The 17995-nt window shown below is 35.9% G+C and overlaps 1 protein-coding gene across 1 annotated transcript in view; it reads right to left on the bottom strand.

The window, feature by feature from the left end:
- The window catches only part of LOC106867327 (rap guanine nucleotide exchange factor 4), an 828140-nt gene that overhangs the window by 244803 nt on the left and 565342 nt on the right, over positions 1 to 17995 (bottom strand). Inside the window, exon 6 of the mRNA XM_089350109.1 lies at positions 6150 to 6253. Within this exon, the coding sequence (XP_089206235.1) occupies positions 6150 to 6253 (104 nt within the window). The remainder of the gene's footprint in view (positions 1 to 6149; positions 6254 to 17995) is intronic.

Raw genomic sequence — 17995 nt, 5'->3', positions numbered from 1 at the left:
GATGACAAAGCTGATGCTGATGATGAAGATCATCATCATGGTCATCATATTTTTAACAGTTCCATGCAATTTTCTACTGCACTATGAAGTGCAATTCCATGTTCTTGACGAGTGTGTTGTATTGACTTTTGAGGTTGTTGAACTGTGTGTGCATACAATATTTGTTTTGTTTGTAGAGTTTGGTTTGTTGTTTCCAGTGTTATTTGAGTATTTCTCCTGTTGTGTAGTGTATGTGCACTGTGAGTTGTGTTCTTTCATTGCATGGTGTTTTCTGTTTAACTCTTTAGCTTTCAGATTACTCTGTCAAGTGTAAAGCTTATTTATTCACATTGTTTTAAATTAACCATGCATTATTTTGTAGCTTTGGAAGTTCAATAATGCGGTTGCTGCATTTTTAGAATGACATTGTAGGGCAGGTGTGAAAGATCAGATCTGGCTGGTTTGAACATGAAACAGACAAAATATTTGGAGCTGGGTATGGCTGGTTTTTAACATGTGCAGCGTCAGGTGTTTTAGGTGTCAGATGGTGAATATATAGAGGTTGTGATGTATGGTTATGTCATAATAATGGATATGTAGAACTGTGAAGAACATCAGTGTAGAACATCAGTTGTATGTATGGTTACTGGTCTGTATCTGTTGTTATAATAACATCTGGCATCATTTAAAGAAAAAAATGTCCTGTGCAGGTTATGTTATTTTATTGGGTGGTGGTTGTGTAACATTGGTGTTGTGTTGTGTTTAGAAAGAGCATTGTTAAAGTAGTACCAATGAACTGAAAGTGTTTTGTGTAGGATGTGATCTGTGCAAGGAGAACTATTTTATGGACTAAATGCAAAGCTGTAAGCCCTGGTATGGGTCTTATATTCTGTCCATGTTTTTCCTGTTCCATTTATTATTAATTCTGGTGTTCTTTTCATTAGTCTACACATCCTGCTTATTTCCAAAGTGTCAGTTAAAATGCTTTGTGATATATGTTCCAGCTCTTTACATTTTGAGTTCAACTTTGCCCTTCATCCCTCTGAGATCAATGAAATAAAGTGTCAAGTACTGGAGTTGATAATATTGACTAACCTCTGACATCAGAATTTTTGGACCTGTCCTAAATCAGAAACTATCATTATCATGATTATTAGTATTATTGTCATTGTTATATTATTTTTATTATTAAGGTGATGAGCTGGCAGAATTGTTAGCACACTGGGCAAAATACCTAGCAGAATTTCATCCATCTTTAAATTTTGAGTTCAAATTCCGTTGATATTGACTTCACCTTTCATCTTTTCAGGGTCGATAAATTAAGTACCAGTCAAGTACTGGGGTTGATGTAATCGACTATCCTCCTCACCACAAATTTCAGGCCTTGTGCCTATAGTAGAGAGGATTATTATTATTATTATTAAAAGTTAGCAAAGTTGCTAGCATGATTGGCAAAATGTTTCACAGCATTTCTTCTGGCTTTATGTTCTGAGTATTAATTCTGCTGAGGTCAACTTTACCATTCATCTTTTCAGAACCAATAAGTAGCAGCTGAGTACTGGAGTCAATGTTATCAATTAGCCCCCACCCAACAAACTTTAGGCCATGTGCCAAAAGTAGAAAGGATTATTATTTTTACATGACACCATCACAAGTGTTTTTTATGTGACACCGGCACCCACACCAATCCTTTTTATGTGACACCTTGGTCTTAGGGTATCAATACTGTCATGGTGGGTGGATCTTTTGAGTATAACAATGCACCCCATATCTTGGTCCTCTGCCATCTCCTTCATAAGGTTTAGTGTTTTGAGGTCGACCTTCAATACTTTGTCCCAAGTCTTCCTGCATCTCCCTCTTCCACAACTTCCTTCCACTTTAAGTGATCATCATTATTATCATAAAAGGCAGTGAGCTGGCAGAATCATAAACATATTGGACAGATGGTTAAGTGGCATTTCTTCTGGCCCTTTATGTTCTGAGTTTGAATAAACCTGAGGTTGCCTATGCTTTTCATCCTTTTGGGGTTGATGAAATAAGTACCACTAGAGTGCTGGAGTTGATGTAATTGACAGAAGCCCTCAACTAAAATTGCTAGCCATGTGCCGCTACCATCACTATCACTGCCACTTTCACTACCGCCACCACCAAAATTGTTGAACAAACTCCTTTGAAAGTTACCAGAACAAAGGCGACAGCTCATTGGTCATTGACACAACACTTTTGAAGCATATTTGGAAAGAGACTACCATCATTCCATGGATGAATATTAATTAATACACAACAATAGAAGACATGCAAAAGCTTGAAAGACATGAAGCTTGTATGCTTTACTGGATGATATGCTGTGCTTAAGAAGACTTGTCAAGCCAAGTGAAATTGTAGTTGTGGCTGTTACCGGTGTCATGTTTTGTAGTTCAGTATATATACACCCTGCTTTATCTCTGAGACTGGTCAAAATGTATGATGACAAAAGACTGATGTAGTATTTATATATTTACACAATGTTATTTATAAGTGGTAAGAAACTCTAAAGTTTGATGTCATACATACACATGATATCATAATCTTAAATGCACATAATTATGCATGTATAGATGTATACACTCAAAGATTTGTGTCATATATACACATGGTTAAGAATAAGCTTATACACACAAAGTTTAGTGTTACATATAATTACACATAGATACATATAAATATAGACACTCAAAGACTGGTGTCATATCTTTACACATCGTTATATATATATACTTTTTGAAACGTTACAAATATATATATATATATATATCCAGATGGTTATGTATAAAAATACACAATAGACTATATATAAATCTATGCACACAGTTTGGATTGCATATATATATATATATATATATATATATATATATATATATATATATATATATATATATATATATATAAGGTGTGTTATGAGAATTTATAGAACATGTATCTTATAGAAACTCAACAGACTGTTAAAGATGGAGAAGAGGAGATGTTAGAAATGTGTAAAGAATTTAATCCATGCATACGGTTGTTTCAAACACCAATATTAATGTGTAAATAACATGGTAGAAAAATTAGAAATTAATTTAATTAAAATTAAATTAATTACACATTACTTTTCTCTTCAGTGTAAAAAAGAATACGTTAAAAAAAATAGTATTATTATTGTTACAGAAGACTTGATGCAGTGAGTATCACATAACATATTCGGATATACATATCACCCTTATAAAAGATTAAGAGCATGCTAATATAGTGTTGTTGAGTCTAGTTGTGTATGTGTTTTAGTTCATACACCTTATACTTCTAGCATTTTCATATTCACAAAATTCTTACAACAGTAAGCTACTAATGCAATATGAAGAATCTTTATTAGAAATAGAACTTTGGAACCCTCCAAAGTAAAGGATGAAATAGAACTCAACCTTTTCTCATATATATATATATATATACATATATATATATATATATATATATATATACAGACAGTATCTCACAGAAGTATGTACACCCCTAAAAAATTTCAGTAAAATTGCCATTACTCTGATAATATCAAAAACAAAAATCAAACAAAATTTATACTGAATAAAATATATTATACATGCAAACATTATACAAATTTGGAATTTCGAAGATATGAATGAAATATTAGTTTTAAAACATTATCAAAGTATGTACACCCTAAAGGAAATTTGCTATATTCAATATTTTATCCACTTTTTTTACTACATTCAGATATTGCTGATAATTTCAGTTCCAATAAATTATTTCTGGCATTTTTGCACAGGTCCTTGCTATTGCATCTGCTGGAATTCTGATTTGTATACTGTAGTGAAAATCTTCTTCATTATGATTAAAATGGAACCAAAAGGAAAAGAATTGTCTGAAGATTTGAAGAAAGTTATTTTTAATTTGCCCAAGAATGATTTAGGATACAAATTAAGCAGCAAACAAATACACATTAGCATAAACACAGTTGCAAAAGTAATTCAGAAGTACAAAGCTACTGGATGGCTAAGCAATAAACATCGTCCAGGTCGTCCTTCTATTTTAACTGCATGTGATATTTGCCACATCTAATGTTGCGCAATGGATGACAGCCTTCGTACCACTTCATCTTTGACCCAAGAAGTGTTTTCTGTTAATGAAAAGAGTGTATCCACCTAAACAGTTCACGGAAGTTTGAACCAGTGTGGTCTTCATGGATGCATTAATCATAGGAAGCTCTCCTCACTACCAGGCATAAAATTCTTCTTTCTGATGAGACTAAAATCAACTTGTTTGGGTCAGGTGGTATTAAACGAGTATGGCGATGACCAGGTGAAGATAATAGTGACAAATGCACCATGCCTACTGTGAAACACGGTGGTGGAACTGTTATGATTTGGGGATGCATGAGTGCAGCTGATGTGGGAGGACTCACATTTATTGAGAGAACAATGGATTCAAGGTTTTATTGTGACATATTCCAGAAAACTGTTGAAAAGCATCAAGGAACAAGGAAGACACTCCATGTTCCAACATGATAATGACCCTAAACACACTTCAGAGATGATAACAAGTTTTTAGATAAAAAGGTAAAGGTATTGCCCTGGGCTACCGTATCACATGATTTAAACCCAACAGAACATCTGTGGGGTGTTTTGCAAAGGAAGATTGAGGAGAAAAAACCCCACAATGTAACACAGTTGAAAGACATCATTCAGGATGAATGGAGGTCAATTTCATCACTTATATGTAGAAATTTAGTTGATTCTATGCCCAGAAGACTCAATGCAGTCATTGAAAGCAAGGGCGATCACACCAAATATCGAATATAGCAAATAATCCTTTAGGGTGTATATATATTTGCATCATTTGAAAATGAATATATCGTTCAAATCTTTGAAAATGTTTATTGTTCTGTGTTCCAAATTTGTATAATGTTTGCATGTATAATATATTTTATTCAGTATAAATTTCATTTGATTTCCTTTAATATTTTCAGAGTAATGGCAATTCTACTGAAATGTTTAGGGATGTACATACTTCTGTGAGATACTGTAAATATATATATATATATATATGGTTATGTACATATATATATACTTACAAAATTTGTTAATATGGTTGTGTGTGTGTGTGCACGCATATACACACACAAATAATTATCAGATATACATACAGTTAGTTATAAATATATACACAAAACACTCACCATTGAAATGCACACACACTCACACACAAGCTGTAGATGAAATCTCTGTGATCTCTGAACATGTTAGAAATGGCAGTCAAATTTTCTTTCAATTACATCCCCCTCCTCTTAGAATAGAAGGACATATAAAATAATGTTGATTTGGGTGCAATGTACCCAGGGAAAAGATGAGACTGTCAAGTCTGGATTGCCTTTGATGACAGGTCAACTGGATCAGGATTGAAGAACAACAGTTGCATTTAGACACCTATTAACTACTTGCAAGTCAATATTCGATACACTCCAATGGATTGCTTTTATATTAATCCACTGGTTAAACAGAGAGATGAAATTTCAGTTCCTACCTTGAATGAAGGAATGAATTAGAATATTTGTCAAGTGTTATGACCGATTATGTGTGAAAAGCAAAACAAACATACAGATCTTGATTTACCTTATCTAGCCATAAGGTAAATCAAGCTTGTGTGTGTGTGTGCATGTGTATTGATATATAGTTATATAGAAATATGTACATGCATGTTCTAAATGACAATCCTATGAAGTAGATAGGTAACAACTATATATATATACATATATATATATATATATATATATATATATATATATATATATATATATATACCATCTAAGAATCCATAAGTCAGAAAAATGCTACATTCCAATATTTGTCAATAGAGTAGGTATATTACTCAAAATGTACAAAGGCACCATATTTCATTCCATAACTGCCATCCCTTAAAAGCGCATGGTTACATAATCAAACTGTTACCTAACACTCCTTGTGTGAAACCAATTGGTAAGATCGGCCATAAAGGATATATAATACTTTGCACTTTGATATACACACACACACACACACACATATATATATATATATATATATATATATATATATATATATATATGTATGTATGTATGCATGTATGTATGTACACATATAAATGAGATAAAGAGAAGTACTTACATCCACAATAGGAGAAACACAATTTGGTAAGGACATGTTATCAAATTTCTGGCTGAGAACAGATGCATCCCGTGAATATTTGCCATGGGACTTGAGAATTTCAGCTGAAATATACAAATAAAAGAAAGAGATATTAGTTCCATACATCAACAGTAAATTCTGAGTTCAAATTCTAACAAGGTTGACTTTGCCTTTCATCGTTTTGAGGTTGATAAATTAAGTACCAGTGAAACACAGGGGTCGATGTAATCAATTATCTCCTCCCTCATAATTTCAGGCCTTGTGCTTATTGTAGAAACGATTATTATTATCATTATCAAGTAAAAAATACAAGATAAAGGATGATGGATCATGAGAAACGGTAGAATATCAGGGTGCGGTATTGATAAAATTGGCAGAGTATTAGGGATAAATTGGCAGAATCAGTAACGCACTTGATAAAATACTCTTGTGTATTTTGTTATGTCATTTTACATTCTGAGTTTACATCTGAAGGAGATCTAGATTGACTTCATATTTTATTGATTGGTTTTGGAGGAAGAAGGCATGGCCATTGCCTTCACAGGCTCTCCAAGAAAGACAGAGTTAATGTTCCCTTTGAACAGTTGCAAGATGATGACTACAGGAAAAATGTTTGCAAAGAGGGAGCTTTAGAAATTGAGGTTCTGAGGAGGAAGGACTGAGCTAAGTTGAGTGGAACTGGTAAAAATTGAACAGTGATGACGATGATGATGATGGTGACAATGATAGTAGTGATGATGATGAGAATGAGGATAATAGTAATAGTAATGATGGTGATAATGGTGATGATGATGGTGGTGACAAATATATTAATAGCTATACAATGAGTTGGTAAAATAAACTTTTATCTTTTACTTGTTTCAGTCATTAGACTGCAGCCATGCTGGGGCACCACCTTGAAAAATATTTAACAAAATGAATCAATCGCAGCACTTATTTTCATTTTGTTTTTTAAGTCTGGTACTTATTCTATTGGTCTTTTTTGTCCAGCCGCTAAGTTACAAGGATGTAAACACACCGACATTGGCTGTCAAAATGTGGTGGGAAACACACACACACACACACACACACACATACACACACACACACACACACACATACATACACACACACACACACATTCTAGGTTGTCTATTTCTCCAGCATTCTTCCTAGAGGTAAGATGAATTTTTTTATATTCTTTGCCTGCAGACATCTTTACATTCAGTGAAGCTTTACATAACATCGTATAGTTGTTGACAGCTATTTCCAGCAAATATTGGTGCCTTGTTATACCACTATTTCCTATTTAGACAGACAGGCAGACAGACAGATAGATAGATACATAATGGACTTCTTTCAGTTTCCGTCTACCAAACCTATTCATGAGGCTACTGTAGCCTTGGGCCCGAAGCTACAGCAGAAGACACTTGCCTAAGGTGCCATGCAGTGGGACTGAACCTGGAACCATATGTTTGGGAAGCAAGCTTCTTATCACACAGCTGAAAACTTTCACCTCATGGAAAACTATCAATATTAAAAAGATTTTCCACAGGTATGACTGTTGCAATTATATTGATCAACAACAATATTTTGTTATCGATGTTGAAAACATATCAAATCAGCACACATATTTACTCTTCTTCCTTCGTCATATCAATATTTTGTCAGCATTTTTTGTAATTAATATCCTGTCTTCCCATAATTTTTGTTCATCATACTTGATTATGTCAAAACAGTTTCTAATCCACAAAACTCATGGAAAACATGTACAATGCAAGAATTAATAAACATCGTTCTTGTTTAAGATGGAATTGTGTTGCTTGAGAAAACATTAAAAAATATTATTAGACTCAAGATTATTATCTTCAGGGTCAGGGCCATTTCCTCATGTGTAATGTTGGAAAATGCTGAATATTTATATTTACACTTGTTTTCATCAATTTGATTGAAGTGTGCACATACCTGTGGCCTGGGTCAAGTGGATGAGAGTATTATTGTCTTTGGTCTTAGAAATAAAGGTTCCTTGTTTGAATTCAGTGTTTAGCCCAAGTGTTTGAGTGTGTGTGTGTGTGTGTGTGTGTGTGTGTGTGTGTGTGTGTGTGTGTGTGTGTGCATATATAGGCAAACCAAAAACAAAAACCAGAAAGGATGTACATAATGAATGTATTAACTTGACACTCAGAGAAAGTCTAAGATAGCAAAAAAAGATGTGTGACATTGTCAGAAAGAGGAAAAGTCCAGAGAGAGGGAAAAGAATAGTATGTATGTGTGTGTGTGTTTGTATATATATATATATATATATATATATATATATATGTATGCATGCATATTTGTGTATGTGTGTGTGCCCCAGTATGGTTACAGCCTTAGGGCTGAAACATATAAAAGATTAAAAGAATATATGCATTTATTGGTCTTACTAAGGCCTTTGACTCAGTTTCAAGAGAATTCCTCTAGGATATCTTATCCATCTTGGGATGGCCTGATAAATACATTTGGATCCTTTGGCTTCTCCATGACAACATGCTTATGAGGGTCCTAGTCAACAACAGTGACACCAAACCATTTCAAGTAGGATCAGCAGTGAAACAAGACTGTATCATAGCTCCTTTTCACCGTCATCATTGCCACCATCATTGAAACTATTAAAGCTGATCTCCCACCAGAAATTGAAATTATTTATCAAATAATATTTTATTGTAAAAATATAACTGGAGTTTTTGGGACATCGAATGGCTATGAGTTTTCCTCCTCCTACCACTGAGTAAAAGGCGAATCAAAAGGGTCTAGAAGCAAAAAAATGGTTGAGAACCACTGCTTTAGAGTATTGGTACCAGGGCCTTATCAAGCAGGCGTTCCAACCGTTTCTTCTCAGTGTTTTTCTCCAGGTATCGTATATCAAGGACTGCATAAAGAAAGGTGTACTTCTTTAAAGTAGAATATATACAGGGTGGTGCAAAAGTAGGTATACAGTATTGAAAAAAGAAAATGTAGATTACTCATTTATTTTTATCAAAAAAATTAAGTTATGATAAAAGTATTATTATGATCAATGACACTGAACATATCGAAAATGAGGTGAACTAATTTAATGTGCTAATGATTTTAATGAATTAAGTACTATAACATTAATACAATACTTACTGTATACCTACTTTTGCACACACACACACACACACACACACACACACACACACACACGTATATGTATTACACTCTTTACTCTTTTACTTGTTTCAGTCATTTGACTGCGGCCATGCTGGAGCACCGCCTTTAGTCGAGCAAATCGACCCCAGGACTTATTCTTTGGAAGCGTAATACTTATTCTATCGGTCTCTTTTGCCGAACTGCTAAGTTACGGGGGACGTAAACACACCAGCATCGGTTGTCAAGCGATGTTGGGAGGACAAACACAGACACACAAACATATACACATACATACATATATATATATATATATATATATATATATATATATACACATATATACGACGGGCTTCTTTCAGTTTCCGTCTACCAAATCCACTCATAAGGCTTTGGTTGGCCCGAGGCTATAGTAGAAGACACTTGCCCAAGGTGCCATGCAGTGGGACTGAACCCAGAACCATGTGGTTGGTAAACAAGCTACTTACCACACAGCCACTCCCACGTTGATTTATTTCATTTTACTCCCACCATATCTATTTCTAGTTTAGATTTGTAATAATAAAGGAGATGTCTGCAAGCTGGTCATCAGTGTGTAATATGATATTTTAGCAACATTCCACATCAATAATGATGGGTGAAAAGGAGTATGAATGGAAGAGGGACAGGAATATTAACAGATGGAAAAACAGGAGTAATAATGGATGAATGGTCAGGAATTTTATTGGATGAGTGAACAACAACAAATGAATGGGAGTATTAATAGGTGGGTGAATATGATTATTAACAGAAAGATGAACATGAGTATTACTGTAGAGGTGAGTAGGAGTATCATTGAATAAATGAACAGGAGTATTCATGGATGGGTGAACAAAAATAATGAATGAGTGAACAGGGATGTCAGTGGATGGATGAACAGCCATATTAAGGGTGGATAAACAGGTGAGTAAACATGAATATCAAAGATGGGGGAACAGAAGCATCAGTGAATATTTGAACAGGTGTATTATTGGATGTGTGAACAGGGGCATCAATGGATTGGTCAAGAGGAATATCAATGACTGACTGAATAGCTCTGTGCACTTATAAATGGTAACTGAGAAACAGTGGTGCTTCCTGTATTGATATAATGAATGCCTCAGATATATAAATGAATGCAAATAATAAATTAAATTTTGATTAAAAAATTCTATATCTTTATGAGAGACATTTGGAAAGATGCTATGTGACACCCCCACCCTCTGTACTTCAATAATATGGGGTGGATTGTTAAAAACTGAGTATTCTGGCTTTAAGGAATCACATCTGATGAGAAACCAGATGCTCGTCTTAAAATATTCCTTTACCAACACACACACATCATCAATAACATGTTCTTAGACACACACAAACATAATTACAAACACAATTAGATATATACATACACAGATAGATATTCAAATACATGCATAGATAGACACATATTTGCATATACACACACATTTAATAGGCATAAGTGCACACACAGATATACACATATATGCATAGATGCATGCAATATAAACCTAAGCTACAATAACTAGAGGATTATCCTATATGCAGATATGGGAGGGGATAGAAAATTTTATCAGTGGTGTGGGAATAGCATTTGATTGCAGGAGAAAACTTTGGTGGTCGTGGTAGTGATGATGATGATGATGATGATGATGATAACGATGACAATGATGAATGTGAGAATGAATGTGATGATGATGATGATGATGGCAACAAACGTACTGGTGATGATAATGATCATGATGATGATAATGGTAGTGATAGTGATAATTGATGGGATGGTAGTGGTATTTGTGGTGGTGGTGGTGGTGGTGGTATTTGTGGTAGTGGTGGTTGGTTAGTGGTAGTAATTATGATAACAATGCTGATGATGACAAATGATATACTCCAGTAAATAGTTCCGACTGAGAACATCTGCCAAAGTAGTTTTCCAAAACCAGCAACCACAACAATAGAATCAACAAATACCACAATCACCATCACTACAACAACCACAACAATAACCACAATAACAACAACAACAACAAAAACACACAAAATGTTCTAAAATACATAGAAAAACCATCAATTGAAACTATTCTATATTTAGAAATATGCCATGCTTTTCTTGTTAAGCAAAATTCTTAATTCATCTATTTCTTTACAGTTTTTCAAAATTAGTGAAAATAAAATGCCAAAATAAAAAACATAAAATAAAATTAATAATAATAATTAATATTATTAAATGATTATAATTCATTGAGACTAGAGGGCATTGTAACAGCAGATTCTGTAAAGTGTCAGGTAAAATATTTTAACAGCATTTGGTTTAGTCTCCAGACTTTAAATGCTGCCTGTGGCAATTTTGGTTTCCATCTTTTCTGGAAGTATTGTTGTTGATTAGGCCTAGATTAACCCTGATTAAACAACCTATAATCAAAAGCCTCTGGCAATAACCATATTGTCTTTTTTTGTAGTATTTTTTAAGGGTTAACTAGAACAACATTATCTCATCTCACTTTTCCATGTTGAAAACAGTTGGCTGAGTTTGAGGGAGATTTGACTGACTTTGTAAAACGATTCTTTCTCATTTTAATCAACTGTAAATCTTTCATAAAATATTTATACCTTCTCTAAATATAATACATACTTATGTATTGTATGCATACCTTAGACACAAAAACTGCCATCCAGAAGAATTCTAACAACTAATAATTATTTGATGCTGGAAAAATCTTATTTGGGAACTTCACTCAAGAACATACCTATACTGCCAAGGAAAGCTTCTTTGATGAAGCTATAAGGTGTTACTCAGGTACTCAGCTATGAGTGCATTGCATCTTATAGCAGAAATAGTTGTGAGCTAATGTGAAGTTCATAAGATAGTCCTTTACTCCTTTGTCATCTCATTTTCTTATTACCACTCTATACTCATCTAATACTTTGTTCTGAAGCATATGTATGCTTAGTTTTACACCAGATTACTAGTCTAGCAATGCCTAAATGAAATGTACTTTAATTTCATGGACCATTGAAGGACGAAAGGTAAAATTAGTTTTAGTCTTCTTTTATAACTCCATTCACATCGAAGATGTTTCTTCAGAATGTCAAATCTATCCACTATATGACTGGTATTTCTTGTATTGACCCCAGAAATATGAAAGATAAAGTAAGTCTTCTAAGAATGTTAAAACTAAGATGCTTTATAGGAATTATTAAATCTACTCCAGTAATTGACTGGTAGTGTATATTGTATTTTATTGATTCCATAAGTGTGAAATACAAAATTATCTTAGTCTTCTGTTATGTTTCCATTCTATTATGATTTATGGAAATATCAAATCTACCCCAGTAGTTCATGGGTACTTTATTTTAATGACCATTGAAAGTTGAAAGGTAAATTTGAACACAGGATGTAAAGGCACATAACTAAATACTGCAAGCCAATGGATTAATTTTGTCAACATTCCAGCGGTCAATGGAATATCACTTGATGATTGTAAACAATTCTGTTAGGAGTGTTATCCTTGAAATGTTATTATAGACTTCATCTAATATTATTAGGACAGAGTTGTTGCTACTGTTTAACCCGAGGCACTCCAGCCATGACTCTCCTATTGCTTTATGCTGGTGTAGGACAGTATTACTTAATGTGTTCTGTCCTTATATAAGAAGACAAGGATTATTTGAGAAAGATTTGGCTGCTATTTTTAGTAGGCCTAGCTGTAACATATAGACTCCCTTGTTGGCTTGTTCTGGTATGTTGTAGATGCTGGGTGTTGTGTAAACTGGTGTTTGATACAGCAGAATGTACTTCTCACATATCCTGATGGTCATTCATTTTGTGGGTTGGTTCCGTAGGCAGCTTATTACAATGCCAAGTTTACTGACATGTGTTCTTTATAGCTTATTGCAGAAAAAGTGAAGGCTCATGTTATAATAATCCCTATTAAATCTAATATATTGCCTGTACATCATTGTGGTTGTTATTGGATTAAACGTGGTACCTGCATATTGTCTGTATTCCAATGTGGTTACTACTGAACAAATGTGGAATCTGTGATTGCTCCTAATAAGGCTGTATGTCATCTGGTTTTCCATACTACATCTTCTATAGGTGTTGCAAATGTTGTAGAAGTGTTGTTGTCTTCTGATATCTTGTCTTCTGTGTTCAAGTTGTAGGATATAATTGTTGGTTGTATCATATTTAAAGGTGACAATAACAATCATAATGTTTGTTGTTATTACAATTATTATTTTTGCTTTCTTTATTCACCACTAAGGATTCATAAAAAAAAGTTGGGTCCAATACAAGACAAAAGAATGTAGAGGTACATAAAGAAGCATGTATTGTATATATATCCTGTGTATGTACAATATTCAAGGTGCATGACCTATTGGTTGAAGTGTTGCACTCATAATAGCGAGATCATGATTTCAATTCCTGGACCAGGTGGTGAATTGCTTTCTTGACTAAAACACACATCTCCCATTGTTCTGTAATCACTTTGATTGTAGAAAGAAGAAAATTGGTGATAATATTAATTCTAATGATGAGTAAATTACCCAAGCGCAAAAAACTTCCTAGGGTTGCTCATGGAAACTCCACAAAACCACAGTCGCCCTGACCACTAGGGCAAGTGCCCACTCCACATTGCTTCCCTTCAATTTACGGGTACATGCACAAAGAAGGCCCATTCATTCAGACCATATTCACTAACCTTTCAACAAAATTGCTGAGGTAGCACTTCCTTTTCCTTTTCACTTTCCTTTTCAAGAGAAACTTGAAAAAGTTGATGAGGGCTTGACTAAAGAGGAAAATATCTGTCTTTAGCCCTTTCAACCTAGTCTATCACACAACCTCTTTTGCTAAGGCTATCAGACAAATAAACACTGCCTGCCCTTCCTGACCAAAGAAGGAGGCAGGACAACCTTCATAATGGACTCAGCTGATAGCTGGATCCATCCTACACATGAAAGATGTCTAACATAAACCCAAAAGTCAAAACAATGCTTGGGCACTAGATGAAAGCATGCAGAACAGTTTTGTCGTGCTGTGTGCATCTTGGTCAAGCCTGGCTGACAGCACTTTCATGCCTGTAGAATTTATCCTGAACAAGTAATACCCCCCAATAGCACTGCCAGGCAAAGAATTTTTGGAATTTATCCATGGGCCCCGGCCTGAAAGTCCTCTGAAACAGATCATCCGGCTGATTCTTGTTGATACCTAGACTCTCTCCAAAAACATCATTGCACTTGCCTGCCACTAATCCTCTATAGAATGCCAAAGTGGAACTTTGACAGACCAAATGACAGAGGACTGTGAATGCCTGATGACACTCTAGGTGCCAGATGCCCTGCCTTTATCTATGCTTGAGCCTTTATTATTGTTATTGTTATACTTCTGGCTGGAAGGCTAGAACGTTGGCGGAAGCTTGACTGGTGTTTTTGTTATCAAAACTACTGTCTTCATTGAAATTATTGTTTAAAAGGGAGCATAAGACAATAAACTTTGTCCTCAGAAAAAAGAACTAAATAATATTTGAGCCTTGTGCCCAAATATTAGTATTTGTGAAATGTTTACATGTTTGCAAGCGAAAAATGGCATGGAGGGACATAACTTTCTAACACAAAATGAACCAGTTTGTGACAGCAGGAAACGTCACGGAAATGTAATTTTCACAGACACAAGTAACAATTTCGAGGACAAAATTGATAATGAATCCAAAAGCAACTCAGACTATATGGACAGTAATGAAATTAACTGCAAAGAACAGAGAAAAGCGATACAATAGAGAACACACACTCACTTAATAGCTGAATAGACAACAAAAATGTAACTGCCAACTTCCCAAACAGAAACAATGTGGAAAATACCATGATAACTAATATCAACACAGAAAATAACAACTTCAACAATATGGAACAGAGAAGCATAACAGAAAACAATAACAGAATGAATAACGACAACAAAAACATCGATAATACAACCAATACCAACGTCAAGACCAGCAACAGAGGGGAGGGGTGTATTTGGAAGTAACAATAGCAGTGACAATGTGAACGATTCCACCACCACCATCAACAGTGATAGCAGAACAAGTACTTTGCAGCAGCAGCTGTGAAATGCCAACAAAAGTACTATGAGATGTTAGCCCTGGCCCACAAACTCATAAAAAGAGAAAAAACCTGGGTGAACCTTGCAATTCCAGCTGAAGTGGAGGTAGAAATTAAGAAGAGGACAGTAAAATATAGGTGCATCTCAGCGCAGTCTCGGAGAGCAGAACAGCCCTCCCACCTTCGTGTGGAGATGACAATGAGTTCAATCAGAGAGGATATCGAATTCATTCAAAGGGCCCAAAGTTTTGGTACCATCTTGGTCCTTTTTAAAACAGAAGAGCTGGCCATAAAACATTTGGTGGACCTTGTAAATTGACCAGCTTATAATGTACCCATCCTACATGGGCAGAAGAACAATAAAACTTCAAGTCCCACCAGATATCAACATATGGTGGCTCATGGGATGCATGATTATGGAAGGCAATGATACCCTCCTCCTAAAAGTCTAACAGATGCAAAGAGAAGACTGGGTTGGGATGGATTTAGAAATGCTAATCCAAATAAAATCACAAGACTTGGAGAACACCCCAGACCATGTCTGCCTCAAGGACGGGATGAAATTACCTTTGATCATTGAGGGCAGAAGGCCTCATTGCTTCACTTGTAGTGAAGCAACACACCTACAAGCACTCTACCCTCAGCAAAAAATCACCAAGGCTGGGAAAACAAAAAACAGCACCAACTGTAGAAAGATTACCAACAACAACAGGGAAAGCAACGAGAATAACAACAGTGGCAGTGGTAGGCGTAACAACAGCATCAGCAGGAAAACCATTGGAGAGGTCAACCACGAAATACAACACCTCACAACCACATTCAACAACCTCACCTCTCACAAACAAACACACAGAAAAAGATACACATACAAACATGAATTCACTTCCACAGAGAGAAGAGGAGGTTGCAACAGACATTGGTTCTACCACACTGAAAAGTGATGATGAGGGGGAAGGAGAGTAAATCCAAACAACCGAGTCACAGAGGTGAGACATCTTGTCCTGCACCAAACTACATACACACCCACAACAAATGCAGACACTCAGACAACTCCTGCAGCACCACAATCAGCAACTAAAACACCACAAGCACCAAAAACCCCACTGCAGACAGAAAAAATCTCTAAAGGAAACTCACACCACAAACGCAACAAGAACAGCAAAAAACAACACAGGCAGCTAACTTTGCATTAGTAAGAAGAGCCAACAAAAAACTGATGGTCCTCTTATCATCAACAACCGATGGTGGGTAGCCCTAAAATGGTAGATTAGAGTAGAAGCTGTAAAATTTAGCAGAGAACTAGTGATAGAGAAGACTAGATAAGAGGGAGATCTAGTTAGGAAATTGGAAGAGGTACTCAGTAGAGGCATAGCAACTGATGTGCTGGCAGTGATACTGGTTCTGAACCAATTCTTCAACACCGAAAATGAAGGTTGCATTGTCAGAGCTAGGGCACGTGCTCTAAAACAGGAGGGAACGAAAGCCATTCAATGGGTGTGGGTGGCCTTGGCACAACATGGTAATAAAACTACAATTTGGTCTTTGAGGGGTTGGGACGGGCACATGCTACACGAGTCCAAGCAAATTTGTGCGGAATTTCTGTGGCATTTTGTTGAACTGCATGGGGCATATGGTGGTCTGGAAGCAGAGGTAAACTTCACTTCCTACCTCGATTGTCTGCCGTGACTTTTGGCTAGGGATGTGGAGTTCTGTGAAATGCTGATAACAGCTGAAGATAAACACAATGCATTCGCTAGTTGCTCAAGGGAGAAGTCTCCAGAATTGGATGGCATGCCCTTCGAGCTTTATATTCATATGCCAGAGTTGTTCAGTGAGCTTTTGCAGGATGTCTACCACAATTGGCAGCAGAACGGGAGAATCTCCAGATCTGTGAACCGAGGTATGGTGGTGCTACTGAGAAAGGATCTGAACAAGGGGGACATTGTTGATAACTTTAAGCTTGTAACTCTGCTAAATGATGATTACAAAATTTTGGCCAAGGTGTTGGCACTTGTCTTTGACAGACTGGTGGGTAATGTGCACACTTGCGCTATCTCCAATAGATTTATCCACTACAAACCCCACCTCACACAATACATCATAGAAAAAGTCGGTGAAGAACCTGGCATGGGCGGGGCCCTGATCAATTTGGATCAATCAAAAGCTTTTGATGGGATTGACCATCAGTACTTGAAGGCTGTCCTTAAGGCGGCTGGTTTCAGTCCAATTTTCAGAGGCTGGATCACTGCAATGAACAGCAACATTTGTTCGGTGGTCAAAGTAAATGGTCACCTGTCAGAATCGTTTAGCATTGCACGTTCGGTCCATCAAGGATGCCCACTCTCACCCCTTCTCTATGTACTGGCACTCAAGTCATTACTGCGGAAGCTGGATGTTTTGAGGGGAATCCTGCATGAACTAGGATGCAGAAGGTTTGTGTCAGCATATGCAGACGACATCACCATGATAGTGCTGGATCTCTCAGAAATTGAGATGGTCGGCACTACCCTAAGGGAATGAGGTGAGAGGGGCAATGGTTAACCAGGAGACATCAGTGGGCTTGCAGTTCA

This window comes from Octopus bimaculoides, chromosome 4, assembly GCF_046866305.1.
Source record: "Octopus bimaculoides isolate indiv1 chromosome 4, ASM4686630v1, whole genome shotgun sequence".
Lineage (NCBI taxonomy): Eukaryota > Metazoa > Mollusca > Cephalopoda > Octopoda > Octopodidae > Octopus > Octopus bimaculoides.
Note: the sequence above shows the minus strand (reverse complement) of the source record. Positions and strands in the feature narration are given on the sequence as shown.